At 52.1% G+C, this 16330-nt stretch overlaps 1 protein-coding gene across 4 annotated transcripts in view; it reads left to right on the forward strand.

Annotated features, from left to right (window-relative positions):
* NUP210 (nucleoporin 210) overlaps positions 1-16330 on the forward strand; it is a 108138-nt gene that overhangs the window by 48119 nt on the left and 43689 nt on the right. For 3 of the 4 annotated variants that reach the window (XM_045493957.1, XM_045493958.1, XM_045493955.1), the window contains exons 14-16: positions 113-258; positions 9710-9931; positions 12051-12224. In XM_045493957.1, coding sequence (XP_045349913.1) covers positions 113-258; positions 9710-9931; positions 12051-12224 — 542 coding nt within the window. The remainder of the gene's footprint in view (positions 1-112; positions 259-9709; positions 9932-12050; positions 12225-16330) is intronic. The other variant, XM_045493956.1, reaches the window with a different exon arrangement.

Consider the following 16330-nt stretch of genomic DNA (forward strand, 5'->3'; position numbering starts at 1 on the left):
TTAAAAAAGTTAGATTGTGTATCAAGCCCAGGATGAAGGAGGGGCTGTCAGCCTGTCATGTTTTTCTTGGCAAAGGCAAGTTCACAGGGATCGTTTGGTTCTCTTCTTACAGGGAGGCTGCAGCCAGGGTCTGAGCACTGCAGCGGGGTCAAGGTGAGAGCGGAGGCCCAGGGCTACACCACACTCCTCGTGAGCTACAAACATGGCCACATCCACCTGAGTGCCCGGATCACCATCGCTGCCTACCTGCCCCTCAAGGTGAGCGCACCTCTTCCCCTTGATGCGAATAATTCAGTTGCTCTGGCAAATTTGTATTAAAACCCGATTGGTGGGGCGCCTGGGTGGCTCAGTTGGTTGAGCGTCTGACTCCGGCTCAGGTCATGATCTCACTGTTCGTGAGTTTGAGTCCCGCGTCGGGCTCTGTGCTGACAGCTCGGAGCCTGGAGCCTGCTTCCGATTCTGTCTCTCTCTGCCCCTCCCCTGCTCACACTCTGTTTCTCTCTCTCTGAAATATACAATGGAACATAAAAAAAAAATTTTTTTTTAAACCCTGATTGGTCAGAATAGCTTTTGGAATAGCTCCCGCTCCCTATCATCATCAAACTGAAATCAGGAAGTGTGTAGAAAGAGCAGGGCCTCCCTGATGGTGGAAGGTGATCGTTGACATCTGTGGGGATGAAATGCTGTCTGCAGAGGATTCTGGTGCCTGCCTGACATCAGGTACCCAGCTGATGTGTGAGTCCCCCTTCATCTATCTGTGGCGAGAGGCCTTCAGAGCTCAGAACTCCCTGCCTCGGCTTTGACACTGACTGCCGAGTTTGAATCCAGGTCTGACACCAACTCGGTGGCATTGACTAGTTTAATTTTCTGGGCCTCTGTTTCCCTACCTGTAAAATGGGGCTAATACAGCACCTAAATCATAGGGTTATGGTGTGGATTAGCGGGGCTAGTGAATGAGAGGGGCTTAGAACAGTGCCTGGGAGGTAGTGAGTGCTCAGTAAGGGTTAGTTTAAAATACAGATAAAAGAGAACCAGACCTTCCTCCAAGGGTGGATGGGAAGGCTTCACGCAGGCCCCGCCGCAGGAAGTGGACCTAATGCAAAGCCTGCCTCTCACACAGGAGGCCCAGAGAGGGTGAGTCAGCTCCTCCTTCAGGGGGCAAAAGGGTTGTCCCGGGGGGCCTCCCCGGGGCCTCCCGGGCTGGGATAGTCAGGGCTTACATTTCCCTGACCCCCAGCTCCAGCCTGCAGGACAGTTCTGGTCCCCTTGGTTTTCGGCAACATGTTTTCTTCCCCCATGTTTCTCTCACCCATTAAAAGCAGGGTCCGTGAGATTAGAGCCTTTCACCTCTGAAACCCTAGCCTGGAGCATGGTGTCTGATACAGAGCAGATAACCACCAACATTTTTTTTTTCCCTTTTTTTTTTAATTGAGGTATAATTGACATATGACATTATATTAGTTTCAGGTGTATGACATAATGATTCAATATTTGTGTATATTGTGAAATGATCGCCGCAGTAAGTCTGGTTAATATCCAGCACCGAAGGTACACATCTTTTTCTTGTGGTGACAACTTTTGAGATCTACTCTTAGCAACTTTCAAATATACAATACGGTATTATTAACTGCAGGCTTCATGCTGTGCATTACATCCCCGTGAGTTATTTATTTTATAACTAGAAGTTTCTACCTTTTGACTCCCTTCACCCATTTCCTGCCCCACACCCCTCTGCAGCAACCACCAATCTATTCTCTGTATCTATGACTTCTTTCTTTTTTTTTTTTTTTAGATTACACATATCAGTGAGATCATACAGTGCTTGTCTTACTCTGTCTGACTTAATTCACTTAGCATAATGCCCTCAAGGTCCATCCATAGTGTTGCAAATAGTAGATTTCCTTCTTTTTTATGGTTAAATAATATTCCTCTGTGTGTGTGTGTGTGTGTGTGTGTGTGTGTGTGTGTGTGTATCATCTTTATTCATCCATCAATGAACACTTAAGTTATTTCCGTATCTTGGCTATTGTAAATAATGCTATAATGAACACGGGAGTGCAAATATCTTTTTGAGTTAGTGTTTTCCTTTCCTGTGGTTAAATACCCAGAAGTGGGTATTATTTGAGAAGGGTTGTTTAGTTTAGAATGAATGAGTGGGCAAATGTGTCCAGGCTTACCAGCCAGGACTGGAGCCAGGTCTCCTGACCCCCCCCCCCCAACACACACACCAAAATTTATATGAATACCTACTACACCAGTCCCGGCTCTACACCTTAGGAATACAACAGAGCAAAAAACACACAGAAATCCCTGCCCTCACGAACTGACATTCTAGCAGAGACAGAGGTGGAGACAGTAATAAGCCAATGCACACCATGGAAAAAGTAAGGAAGGAGAGGGTGATAGGGAGGGTAGTAGAAGGGAGGGTGGCAATGTTAGGAAGTTAGGATCCCCTCACTGATCAGGAAGCACTGAGGGCTCAGAGAACAGGTTTCAAGAGGATCGACCTCCCTAAGATGGCGTCAGTCACCCTTGAAGAACCCCTGCCAGAGCCTTCCATGAGGTGCGGTTTCCCTAGGACCCTGAGGAGAGATTCTTCAGGGCTCTTCCTGGGTGCTTGCTTCATGACCAGACATCCCGATTATCTGGGGGTGTGTGGCTGAAGCATCAGAGGGCACCGACTGAGCTCACTGTCCTGAGGTGGGATTAAGGGTGAAGATAATGTAGACGTGTCCCCAGTCAAGGCTTCCTGACTAGACAAGCTGTAGGAGAAAGATATGACTTTATTTTTTTATCTTTCTTCTGTCTTGATAACAGTTAAGATCAGGTTTATTTACATGTAACAAAATCTAAAACAGTGTCTTAGCCAAAAGAGTTTATTTCTCTTTCACGTGAGAGGTCTTGCCTGGGGCTAGTGTGGCAGTTCCATAGTATCAGGGACCTAGGTTTCTGTCTTTCCTCATTCTAGTATGTGGCTTTCATCCTCAAGTTTGCCTCGCAGTCTAAAATAGCTGCTGGAGCTCCAGCTATCACATCTGTATCCCACATAGCTAAAAGAGGAAAGAGCTTTCCTTTCAGCTAAGTTAGCTTCTTGTAGTAGCCTTGTCAGGAGTTTAAAAGAACAGTTTCTACCTGTATCTCACTGGCCATAACTAAATCCATTGGCCATACCTAGCTTCAACAGAGACCAGGAAATATTTTAGCTAGATACTTTTCTACCCTAACAAAATGAGGGTTCTTTTCTTTAAGGAAGAGGGGAGCAAAGAAACTAGGAAAGCAACTATCAGTGACTGTTTGCTTGTCCATCCGTCAATTTACCCTGCAGATTGTCCCTGGGCACTTTGTTGGTACAGTCCAGGCTGGGGAGACAGAGATCCCGGGTGAAGTCCCATACTGTGCCCTGGATGGCCACTGGTCTGTGGGGGAGGCAGCTGCTCAGACAACTGCAATGAGCGTGACAGAGATAAGGAAGAGTTCCGAGGGGGACAGGTCACCAGCGAACACAGAAGGAGAAGGAGGGCATGGAGGCAGGAAGCTTGGCTGCTGAGGGCACTGGAAATAGTATATCTCGGGTGAGATAAGAGGCTGGGAAGTCTCCCTGGGTCAGATCAAGGAGGGTTTTGAATGCTGGGCTAGGGGCTAGATATTTATTCTGTTCTCACCCAGCAGTGGGCAGCTGGTGAAGGTCAGGGGAGGACAAAATCAGGTCCACACATAAGATGGGCACCGCTCAGCTCTGGCCCCCACCCCCGACTTACATGTACCTTCCTCCGTCTGTTTGGACTATGGAGGCCTTGTGCTTGCTGGCTACCTAATTCCCTCCGCGGTCCGCACCCCAGGTACTCTTCAGCTTTTGTCTGCTGCAGGGATCTGGAGACCCTTGACCCCCGTGCAGGTTACTCTCTGGGAGCCCCCAGTGCCCGGGTGTGAGGACCCCCCTGGCTCCCCGTTCCCACGATGGAGCCGTTCAGTACGGCTGAACACGATGACCCCGGAGCCACTGGGATAGCCAGGGGAAGTGGGGCCTTCACTTCCAACCACCCCGCCTCTCTCCTGCTGTCTTTTGGTCCTAGACCAAGCGTGAGTATCTTGTGAAGGGGCGCGTGCGTTCCATCTGCTAGAAATGTAAACCGTCCGCGCTAAGGGCCTCTGGATGTTTAGACTCACCCTCTTGTTCTGCAAATCAGGAGACCGAGGCCCGGAGTAGACGTCTGGTCTGACGTGCACAGGCCCTCTCCTCTCTGGCTTTGCCCCTTCAAGTATCTGTGCTCTGACATCCACTGAGGAGCCCTTATGATTTATGAGCGTCCTTCGTTAGCAGTGGTGATTATTAACCTTTCTCCCTGGCACAGAATTCTCTGGCCCGTTTATGCCTGAATGGGAGAATTACATGCGAAGGTGGTAATTCATAGTTTGGCAGCTGTTAATTATAGGACGTGTGGTGCCTTTACACAGTCTTTCCCTTTGGGCTGGTGGTGGAAAAAAAATCCTTTGGCAGGGTTTACAGTGACCTGCTTTGCCCACAGTGAAGTTTTGCTGGTTGTAGCATTGACACACGGGGAAGAACAGGGGATCTGCAGTCGGAACAGACTGGATACATTTGGACACGTTGCTTCACTTTGCTGGGATTCATGTTTTCCATCTGTAAAATGGGGATGATAAGGATAGTTGATAATAGCACGGGCCATTTTTTTTTTTTAATGTTCACTTATGTTTGAACATTATGCGAGTGGGAGAGGGGCAGAGACCAGACAGAGGATCCAAAGCAGGCTCTGAGCTGTCAGTGCAGAGCCTGATGCAGGGCTCAAACTCATGAACCGAGAGAGCACAACCTTAGCTGAAGTCTGACACTCAAATGACTGAGCCACCCAGGTGCCCTAGCTCAGGTCATTTATTGAGCTCGTGTTGCTGGACATGTATTTGGGGCTTTCATTCACATTCCCTTGAATCTCTTTTTTAAAAAATTTATTTACTTATTTTGAGACAGAGAGGGAAAGACAGAATCCCAAGCAGGCTCTGCACTGTCAGCACAGAGCACGATGTGGGTCTCCACCTCACACACCATGAGATCATGACCTGAGCCAAAGTCAAGATCAGAGGCTTAACCGACTGAGCCACCCAGGCACCCCCTGCCCCCAACTCCTTGAATCTCTGTGGTAATTCCACGAGGTGTAAGTTCTCGTTAAACCCATTTTACAGAATGCAGAGACTGAGCCTCCTAGAGGTTAACCTGCTTGCAGTCACACAGCTAGCCAGTAACAACTTCATTCTAGTTGTGGCGACAGAAACAAATGACTACATACAAAGTGATGGCAGTAGTAATAAGGGCAGTTGAGTGGGAAAGGAGGTAGCAGGTGACAAGAGGTTCTGCCTTACGGGATCAGAGAAGGCCTCTTGGAGGAGGTGATGTTTGAGCAAAGAGGCCTGAGTGGAGTAGGAGGGCCAGGGAGGAAAAGTCAAAGGCCCTGGTCATGCTTGGCCATTCACATGCAGAAAAAGGGCTATGTTGATGGTTTCAAAATCTGGGCACGCAACAAGGCAGAGTCTGCGGGTGGGGGCGCCCCGGGGTTTTTGAAATTGCCTGCGTCTGTCTACATATGTGCATATGTGTGCAGGGAGGGATTCCTGGAGAGTTGATAACCAATAGCAAATTCAGAAAAATACTGGAAAAAAAAAAGTTAAAAGGACAGAATTCTCATTGACAAGTGATTCCCTTTCTTTGCTAAGGGTTTAATGTAAGTCCCCGTAGGCCTCAGCAGATCATCACCCTGTGCCCCTTGAGGGCATGTGCATCTTAAAGCTGTCACTCTGGTGACTCCCCTCCATAGCGAGGTGGCAACTGGCTGGGGCACTACTCTGGGTCCAGGACTACGGGTGACAGCCAGGTGGTTGTCTGAATCTGTGAGGACATCAGGTTCTTGGCAGTTGAGGAATTACACGGCCGCCGTGGGGGTGAGGGCATGGAGGGAGCTAGGTGAAGGGTCAGGGGGCCCTGAGGGGTGGGTCCGTCACCCCAGTCCTGGCAGGTGACTACAGAAATAGACTAACACCCTACAGTGAGTGGAGTTCACACACGTGGGGCCAAAATGGAAGGGGCTGGCACTGTCTGAGCGCTGGGATGCTTTGGTTCAGCCCAGGCTTTATGACATCCCAGCAATACATTCTGGTCTCCACCCGCAGAGGGGTGGGAGACTGGATGTTCTGCCTCAAGCAGCACCAACACTCAGGGCTCCAAGGATTCTTGGAGAGGAGAGCTTGGGAGAGCCGGACCTGGACATAGCTGTCAAGTACTCTACGTTCTAGGCATTAAACTAAGGACTCCCTCGATCTGTGTTAGCGGTAGCCTCCATACTCCCAGCATGCTGGCCATTCTGAACCAGAAGCGGCCCCTGCCCAGGTGGACTCCGGGCTAATGCAGACACGGCACCTGTGTGCATCTGTGCCGTGCCCACAGTAGACATAGCTGATGGATCCTGGCACCCTTTACTGCCTGGTGCTGATTCCACCTTAGGAACCGGCTCCGTGGACCCCCCACCCTCGCCAGGTATTGAAGGGCAGTCAGAGGAACAGGTGTTTGTAACTCTTGTTCTAAAAGACGTTGGGAATCATGAGAGGTTAAGGTATCGTTTAGGCCAAGAGTAGGGGACAAGCACACACTTAGTCACTGCAGCTTTGTAATGACCCATCTGTCAGACACATTGGTCTGTTTCCAGGTGTCAGTTTTAGGGTTTGGTTTTTGTTTTTATTATTATGTACATGTAAGTTATATAGTTCCAGAGTTAAAGCTATATCAGAAAGATACTTAGGGGTGCCTGGTGGCCCAGTTAAGCATCCAATTCTTGGTTTCAGCTTGGGTTGTGGTCTCATGGCTCCTGAATTTGAGCCCCGCGTCGAGCTCTGAGCTGACAGTGCAGAGGCTGCTTCAGATTCTCTCTCCCCCTCTCTCTCTGCCCTTCTCTCTCAAAATAAGTAAATAAAACTTAAAAAAAAAAAAAAAGAGATACTTAGAAATCTCACCTCCATTCCTTTTTGGGGGGGTCAAGAGTCACATGTAGACTTTTGACGTGCTGGGTGGGTCAGCACCCCTAACCCCTGCGTAGTTCAAAGGTCAACTCTCTATACAAATATCAAATTGTTATGCTGTACATCTGAAACCAATGCTATGTTATATGTCAATTATATCTCAATAAAAAGTTAAGTAAAAAAGTGAGTAACTAAATAAATTCTTTAAAAAGAGTGCACATTTCCCTGCATACTCACCAGCACAGTGTGTGCTCAAACTTTTAGATTCTTGCTAATCATATGGCTACAAAATAGTATCACGGGGTCGCCTAGGTGGCTCAGTTGGTTGAGCATCTGACTTTGGCTCAGGTCATGATCTCATGGTTCATGGGTTCAAGCCCCACATCGAGCCCTGTGCTGACAGCTCAGAGCCTGGAGCCTGCTTCGGATTCTGTATCTCCCTCTCTCTCTGACCCATCCTCCGTTCATGTTCTGTCTCTCTCTCTTTCTCTCAAAAAATAAATACACATAAAAAAAAATTAAAAAAAAAAAAAAAAGAATCTAGGGGTAGGGCGCCTGGGTGGCTCAGTTGGTTAAGCATCAGACTTCAGCTCAGGTCATGACCTCACAGTTTGTGAGTAGGAGGCCCACATCGGGCTCTGTGCTAACAGCTCAGACCCTGGAGCCTGCTTCGGATTCTGTGTCTCCCTCTCTCTCTGCCCCTCCCTGCTCACGTTCTGTCTGTCTCTCTCAAAAATAAATAAACATTAAAAAAAAAAAAAATAGTACCACAGAGTCGTTGTAATTTCCCTGTCTTTTTTAAAAAAATATTCTTGTTTTCTCTACGTTTTTCATTTCTCACACAGTTTGATTGCTGTGGTTATAGAAGAAAGCAGGCCCTACCTTTAATGAGCCCTTAGGCTGATCAGGGAGGTAGGCCCCCAGACCAATCATTTCCTTGCAGTATGCTGGCACGAGGCAAAGCAGGGACCCGAGAATGAGCTGTCTGCCCTGGCAGGCTGGACATCATCGGGTGAGGGAGGAAGTGGGGGCTTCTTGGAGAAAGGAGTAGGTAAGGGGACAGGGTCAGTGGGGTGGCTTCTGTGAGGGCTAGTCTAAAGGTGGGACTAGGAGAGATGAGGCGAGGGCTACCCTGGAAAAGCCCGAATCCTGGGCTAACTAAGCCTTTCTTCTGAGGACAGCAGGTGCTACAGAATGGTTTAGTGCAGGAGTGACGGGGTCAGATCTGTGCTTTCAGAAGGGACATCTGGAAGTTCTTGGAGGGTAGAGTGGGGTCCAACAGGGAAGCCCGCTGGTAAGCAAGTAGTTGGGGCAACCTCAGCGAGACCCTCTGGAGCAGAGCAGGTAAGCCCCAGCAGGGAGCCAGGGAGCAAGGCTGCAGGACCCCTCAAAGAGACCCCAGCTGTGTCTGTGGAGGGAGGTGTCCTTGGGCAGAGCAAACCATGTCTTCCTGGCGGAGCTGGCCCTCTCCCTGATGTTGGATGGGAATGGCACCCTTTCGTATAGACTCTAAGCTCTGCCCTTGTCTGTGCAGGGAGGCCCTGGGACCCTCAGCACAAAGATTGTGAAAGCAGATGGGGGCTTTTATTAAAAAAATTTTTTTATTTTGTTTTATTTTAAAGCTTATTTATTTTTGAGAGAGAGAGAAAGCACGTGCTCAAGTGGGGAAGGGGCAGATAGAGAGGGAGACACAGAATCCCAAGCAGGCCCCAGGATCTGAGCTGTCAGCACACAGCCTGATGTGGGGCTCAAACCCACGAACCGCGAGTTCATGACCTGAGCTGAATTTGGACGCTTAACCGACTAAGCCACCCAGGCGCTCCTAAAAAATTATTTTACTTTGTCCTTATTTGTTGAGTACTTTTAGGACTTAACGTTCACTCTTTCCTTCAGCAAATAATGACCGAGCACCGACTATGGGCCAGGCACTGTTCTAAGTGCTGGGGACAAAACAGGCAAAAAAGTCTTGCCCCCTCCCCTTCCCCCCAGAGCTTATCCGTACGTTGTAGAAAGTGTGGGAGAGTCTGCGGAGGAAAAAGGAAACAAACCGCCAGCAAGGACAGGCTGCCTGCGTTTCCCTCCGTCTTCTGGTGTGTTTCTTTGTAGGATGGCTTTATGCTTTTTAAAGCCACGTGGCTGTGATCAAACTAGAGTCAGTTTTGTATCCAGCTCTTTGTAAATGCTGCCTCAGGGACCCGTGGAACCTCCCATTTTGTGGATGTACCACGTTTATTTACCCAGCCCCGCACTGTGGATTTCAGATTGTTGCCTATGATTTGCTATTGTAGGTAATAGTGTGACGAACGTCTCTTTGTGCATGAATCTGTTTCTGTCCTTCCTGTTCTGTTTAGGTTAGATTCCAGGTGAGGAGTTCCTGGGTTCCAGGGCAAGTGCTGTGGGTATTTTCAAGGCTTTTACTGATTATTTTACAGAAGAGGCAAGTCTGTTTAGCCCTCCCCTCAGCAGCATATCAGAGAGTGAGGACACAGTTCTTCCCAGAGCCTTCCTATGCCTTTGGATCTTGACAACAGTCCTGGTAATGTTGCTGATGAGCAGACTGAGTTCCAGAGAGGACTTGGGGCTTGCCTGACCTCTGCAGGGCCGAGTCGGCAGCAGGGCGAGGCCTCTCCTGCACAGGCCTCCCAGAGGAATGCTGCCTCTCCTTTCCCCCTCACCCCTCCGACAGGCTGTTGACCCCTCCTCCGTCGCCTTGGTGACCCTTGGCTCCTCAAAGGAGATGCTGTTCGAAGGAGGTCCCAGACCCTGGGTCCTCGAGCCTTCCAAATTCTTCCGGAACATCACCTCTGAGGACACAGACAGCATCAGTCTGGCTCTCTTTGGGCCCTCTACCTCCCGGAATTACCAGCAACACTGGATCCTCGTGACCTGCCAGGCCTTGGGCGAGCAGGTAAGAACATGGCTGTCCCTAGACCCACCTTGCCCAGAGGGAGGGGTGCAAAGTCGTGTTGCCTGAGTACCCTGCTGGGCTCACAGCACCATTTCACAGACAGGCAAACTGAGGATCAGTGAGGTGGAATGACTGAGTAGACACAGGCAGGTTGGTCTGGGGGCAGCAGCTGGGACCCTCCTGACACATGGCAGCTTTGCCAGAGCCAGTCAGTCTCAGCTCCCTCTCCACTAGTGGGGGGCCCTCTTGTCTCTCTGGACTGCATCATTTCCTGCCACCAAATCAGAGGATGGGACGAGATCGGGGGTCACAGTCAGAGGCCTCCGGGGTTCAGGCGGATATCATAAACGAGTGAGGCTTCAGCCCAGATTTGGCAGATTGTTTTTGGTGTTTCAGGATAAGCCAGGAATCCCAGTAGTTTCTCTTCTTTTTTTTTTTTTTTTTTCTGTGAAATCTCTTGATTTTTGTTTTTCACAATGCTGAATGAAAACCGAAAAAATTAGGAGACTGGGTGGACCAAACACAACACGTCTGTGGCCGAACTCTCCTGGGGCTAGAGCCACACCAGAGCCCTTGTGTGAAGGACTGGGCTGGACGGGGTGGCAGCTTACCCATCCGGTCCCTGTGCCTGGCCCTCTGGAGGCTCAGGGCCGCCCACCAATTTGCTTCTAGCAGGGATGTAGCCCTCCATTCACAGGGTGCCCCGGAGCCGGGAAACAGAAAGAGGGTGGGAGGCCAGCGTGACCCAAGAAAGAAGGAGAGGGGCGCCTGGGTGGCTCAGTCGGTTGAGCATCCAACTCTTGATTTCGGCTCAGGTCATGATCCCAGGTTCGTGGGTCGAGCCCCATGTCAGGCTCTGCACGGATCATGGAGCCTGCTTAGATTCTCTTTCTCCCTCTGCCCCTCTCCCCCACTCTTGTGTCCTCTCTCTCTAAAATAAAATTTAAAAAACATTAAAAAAAAAAAGAAAGAGAACACATGTCTTCAGGGAAGTGGAGAATCCCCTTGCATGTGTAATAGTGTCAGCTGGTGTTAAAACACACATGCACCCTCCCCCCTCAAGGGACCCTTATGAAGCTTGCCACACTGAGACTCCCTTGGTGTGAGCAGAAAAGATGCACAGTGAAAGACCCTGATTCCCGCTGGCTTTGTCTTTTTTAACTAATAAGTAAAAGAAATGTAATAATACCATGAGGATAAACCCAGTCCAGAACTAAGCTAGAGAACTTTCTTCTCCCTGACTCGGCTTGCTCATCCGCGTCCCCCCCTGGGCTATAGGGGTTGGGCCTCTGAACAGAGGTGCCTCCGGGACCCTTCCACTCCTGTGTGCCTCAGTTCCTTGGGACGTCGGGGTGGAGGCCGAGAGCCTGCAGGGCAGCATGGAAACCGCCCTCCGTCCTGTCTTGGGATCAGGAAGGCTGAGGGGCTCTGGGCCGGACCACGTGTCCTAAAGAAAGTGCGTGTCATTTCAGGGGCCTGGGGCACTCTCTGGGGATGGACCGTTAGCTGCGGTCATAAAACTCGGGCCTGGGCTTGATTTCTGATGCCCCAGCTCTCAAAGCAGACTCAAGCTTCCCTCTTTTCTGGCATCTTTAATTTTGGCCTCTGCAGCGGCCAGCCAAGCTTCTCTCAAGAAGGAAGGTGTGCAGGCCGAGGCCCCCCACGGCCCTTCTCCCGTCCGGCTGCCATGCGGGCCTCTGTCCGTCGGCACACGTCCTCCCACACCTGCGCCTTACTGTGATGAATCCTCCAAAGTCAGTGCGGGCTCCTCCTTTAGAAAACCCACAGGCTTGTGAATTCGCTCAGTCAACTATGAGGTGTTCGCAGGGTCCTGCGCAGCCGCGAGGCGTCACCGATCCGCCTCCTCCCTGGCTCACGGAGCAGGCGGCGTTCGGCCGGCATTCGTAGAGGGCATCAGAGCCCCTGCGGGAAGGCCTCTCGCATGTTGAAAGAGCACGCTGCCACACGTATGTCACTGGACCTTTGTAACCCCCTGGTGGGGTAGCTCTCACCTTCCCATTCTACAGAGCAGCAAACCGAGTCCAAGGTTGCTGGGTGGGGAGGGCAGCGTCACGGTGGAGCAGGCACTCGGACCCTGAGTGCTCCTGTGCCCCGCCAGGTCATCGCCCTCTCGGTGGGGAACAAGCCCAGTGTCACCAACCCCTTCCCCGCGCTGGAGCCCACCGTGGTGAAGTTCGTCTGCGCCCCGCCCTCCAGGCTCACCCTGACGCCCGTCTACGCCAGCCCCCAGCTGGACCTGTCATGCCCGCTGCTGCAGCAGAACAAGCAGGTGGTGAGTGGGCAGTTCTCGCGGGGGGCGGCGGGGGTGTGGTGACGAGGACGGGTCAGCACTGTGCCACCTCCCCTCCGTGCATGGGGCCTGCTTTTGTCCGGCTTTTACGTATCGGGGGGCTGTGTTTCAAACGTAAATGGGAGGGGGAAGAAGGTCACTCGGGGGTTCTTCTGACGAGTGGGGCTGGAAGGTGAACCCATGGGCCTGGAGCACCTGGGCTTCTGGCCAGTCTAGCCCTCCACGCCAGGACACCCAGAGACCGGACGACAGATGTGGAGGACTTAGAAGCCCTGCTGTTCGGGGTCAGGGGTACGGACACCCTCCCGGCCAGCCCCAGCCCCCAGCCCCTTCACAGAGGCGGAGACTAGGCAGGTTTCTTTCCCTTCATTCCTTCACCGCGTATTTGTTGAGCACCTTCTCAGTGTGAGGCACAGAACTCGGGGTTCTAGAATACAGGAGTGCTCTGGTTGGGGAGACACCTGCCCCACGGAGGTGACAGCAAGAGCAGGAGGCCCGCAAACAGTAGGCAAGACGGACAGAAGGTGGGAAGTGCCGTGGAGCAAGTGAGGCAGGGTGCGGGACGGCTGCCACGGGAGGCCGCTTCAGATGGAGCCAGGAAAGGCCTCCGTGAGGAGGGCACGTACCGTGTCAGGAGATGCCAGCCGAGAAGAGCTGAAGGAAGGGTGTTCCGGGCAGGTAGAACAGCAAGTGCAAAGGCCCTGAGGTTAGCCTGGGGTCTCTGCATCCCTGCCACCCATGCAGCAATCAGAATCATGTGTTCTCTCACACAGCTCTCACCTGTGTGCCTTATTCCCCATCGCCGGACCATCTGTGAGGCCAGGCTCATTGCATCCCCTTCATGAGTTTGTCCACGAGGCCCGGAGGTGGGCAGGGTCCCAGAGGCCCTACATCCGCCCGGCTCCCAAGTTCAGTGCCCTCTCTTTGGTCCTCGCAGCTGCTTCTCTTCTCCCGGCCCCAGCCCTGTGATCAGCTCCCCCCGCTCCAAGGCATATCCAGCTGCCCCCTGCCTTGGTGGCTCCTGAGGGCCCCGTTCTGGGGATGGGAGCCCTTCACCTCTTTGCTGCTTGCCCTGAGAGTGCTCAGCACATCTCCTCTGTGCACCTGACGGAAGCTTTCTGAGGCTGTTTCTGTGGGCAGCCTCTCCCACCACCCGCAGAGAGATTTGGGATTTGGCTCCCTGTGGGTGAAGCAGGAGGATGGCTTTGTGTTTTGTTTGACGCTCTGCAGGAGGTCCCAGACTCCAGTGTCTAAGACTTGGGACCACTTCTGCCTGTCTGGCGTGTGACTCTTGGCCTCCATGTCCCCTGCGAGTTTAGTTGGCTTTTCTTCCTGCTGTTCTGGTGGGCTTCTGCCTTCTCTCAGGCTTTCCTGATTGCTCAGCTTGGAGACACATGGGCGTGTGAGCCCCTCTGCTGCCCCCAGTGCCGGTCCCTTACGGGTCAGTGCCTCCACAGCATCAGTTACAAATGAGGACGCTTTGCGCCCAGCGTCGGGGCATTCTCCCACCTACCCCGTGGGGGCCGGGCACCCATGTTCTCTCTTGACAGGTGAGGAGAACTGGCCCCGAGCCTAGAGCCCCTCTGGAGGCTTGTCACCATGACGCCTCATTTAACCCTAGCTCAGGCCTGGGTGTTACTGGAAGGGAGCAGGTGGCTGTCATTCCCAAGCTGAAAATCTGTGCGTCCAGGACTTTTCTGCCTCCTGACTTTGGGGGCTGTTGAGGCGAATGTCCTGAAAGGGTCACATTTTAAAACACTTTTATGTATTTTAAAAAAAAATTGTTTTAAATGTTTATTTATTTTTGAGAGAGAGAGAGAGCATGAGCAGGGGAGGGGCAGAGAGAGAGGAAGACACAGAATCCAAAGCAGGCTCCAGGTTCTGAGCCATCAGCACAGAGCCCGATGCGGGGCTCGAACCCACAAGCTGCGAGATCATGACCCGAGCTGAAGTCGGATGCCCAACTGACTGAGCCACCCAGGCACCCCAATACTTTTATGTATTAACAAATTACCTCTTTATAAAGAGTATAGTCCTGCTAAGTCTGGACTCTTCTGGAAAAGCCGCTCTGCTGGTCCACCGAGTGTGAGGTCATAAGCCAGACAGCAGCTGACATCAGTAGGCACTGACAGCTGGGCCTGAATTCTTCCTTGAATGACAATGGGTGACAGCGGTCCCCTAGGGTTGTAGGGGAGAAGCGTGACTGGTAAATGTTACACTTTAACCTTCTCCTCTGCTTAGACCCAGCCAACAGCTTCTCGCTCCCCCAGAGCAAAAGCCAAGCCCCTTCTGTAACCCGTAGTCTCTGAGCTCCGGTCCCCATTAATCCACCACCCTGCTCTTCCCGTCCTCGGACACCCTGCCATACCCTGAGCATATCAGAACGTGCCCTGCATGCATCCCGAACTTACTGTCCCTCTGGCTTCTCTCTACTCCTGTGTCCCCAAGCCTCCCTCCCTGCCTCCTTCAGTTTTTTATTCAAATGTTACCCCTTGCAGGTAGGGAGTCCTCAGCCTTTAGACCTTACCTAAAGTTTCTCCCTTCCCTCAACATTTCATATTCCAGTTCCCTGTTCCCCTGCCCCCAAGCTCTGTACATCATCTAATGCTGTAGAATTTACATGTTTATCTTATTCTCTGCGAGTCTCTAGAAAAGACCTCAGCTCATGCTAGGAGCTCAGTAAATGTGATGGATGAATGAACACAGAAACACGCACACCATGCCAGCGTCCCTGTGCCTTCTTGCCCTGACTCTTGCAGGCTCAAATGTCTGGAGAAGCCAAGCGGGGCACTGCTGGAGAAAGGGGGCTGGGGGTAGGGGGGTGGGTGGTGCAGGCCTGGAGAGCAGGTGCCCCTCCATAGTGACGGTCTGCCCAGCTCGACTCTAGCCCATTCAACCCAGGCTGGTCAAACCTTCTTATTTTCAAAGAAAAAACCAGACAGATCTATATGTATCTTCCCTGTCTTTGCACGTCGGGCATTTGCCAAGTGAGCCGTGTCTGGCCGTCTGTTGGCTGTGACCTCTGGGTCAGCGCGGGGTTGTCTCTCTCGACGGAAAGACGACAGTCCAGGCAGCAGAGCACGGATCTGAATTGGCTTGCGTGTGTCGTAGATCCCTCTTGCCAGGAAATAATGGACTTCAAACACAGAATTGCCGTGTGATCCATCAGCCCTGGAGTTCCAGAGCTGTGAGCCGATCGGGCACGGCCCCTGCGATTTATGATCTCACTAGGGGACCTTGAGAAAGCTGTATCCCTGCCATGCATCCTGGGTACAGTATCAATTTAATTTTATACCTCTCCAAAGCCAGAGGCCACCCGAGACGTGTTTGCTGAGTAAATTATTGGCGAGGCCACACACCAGAATGGAGGTGACTAGTCAGAGTGACAAAGTGGAACCAGACTCCGGCCTGACCCCAGCCCTCTGCACGGGTCGTCCTGTGTTCAGCTCACTATGACTGAGCACCCGTCGTGTGCCAGGAGACTGATTAGCGGGGGCTCGGATGGAGCCTGACTGGTGTACCGGGGAGAGGCCTCACGGTCAGGGGAGGCTGCACAGTCACAGGGGAGGCCTGTGCGCTTTAAAACCAGACCAACAGTGTTCCACCCCTAAACCTGTGTGACCTCGGGCAACTTGCTTAATGTCTCTGAGCCTCCGCCTTCCCATTTGTAGAATGGGGATGATGCTGTTCCCTCAGATGCCCACTGGAAGGATCCAAGCATGCTTGGAGCAGACTGTTAACATCCTTCCCTGGGAGCACAGGGGGAGGGAAGGGCATCGGCTTCCCACCCAGGACGCATCTCGGGGAAAGAGTGGGGCCACTCCCGTCCCTGCCCGTGGTTGTAGCTCCTGACTGAAGCCAGCATCCCCAATTGATTGGGCTGTGACCTGCAGTGAAAATTTGCAGCGTGCTTGGGCTCGGTGTTCTCTGGGGGCAAGAGAGCTAGAAGGACTTGTGGCCAAGCCCTCACGGTGCCGGTCGGTAGTTCGGTGACAGCATCGGTCTGGACAGGCGAGGCGAGGCTGCGGGAACAGACAAGCACAGATCGCGGTGGATTCACACAGCACGGTTCACTTCTTGCTTGTCCT

This window comes from Leopardus geoffroyi, chromosome A2 (genome assembly GCF_018350155.1).
Source record: "Leopardus geoffroyi isolate Oge1 chromosome A2, O.geoffroyi_Oge1_pat1.0, whole genome shotgun sequence".
Taxonomy (NCBI): Eukaryota; Metazoa; Chordata; class Mammalia; order Carnivora; family Felidae; genus Leopardus; species Leopardus geoffroyi.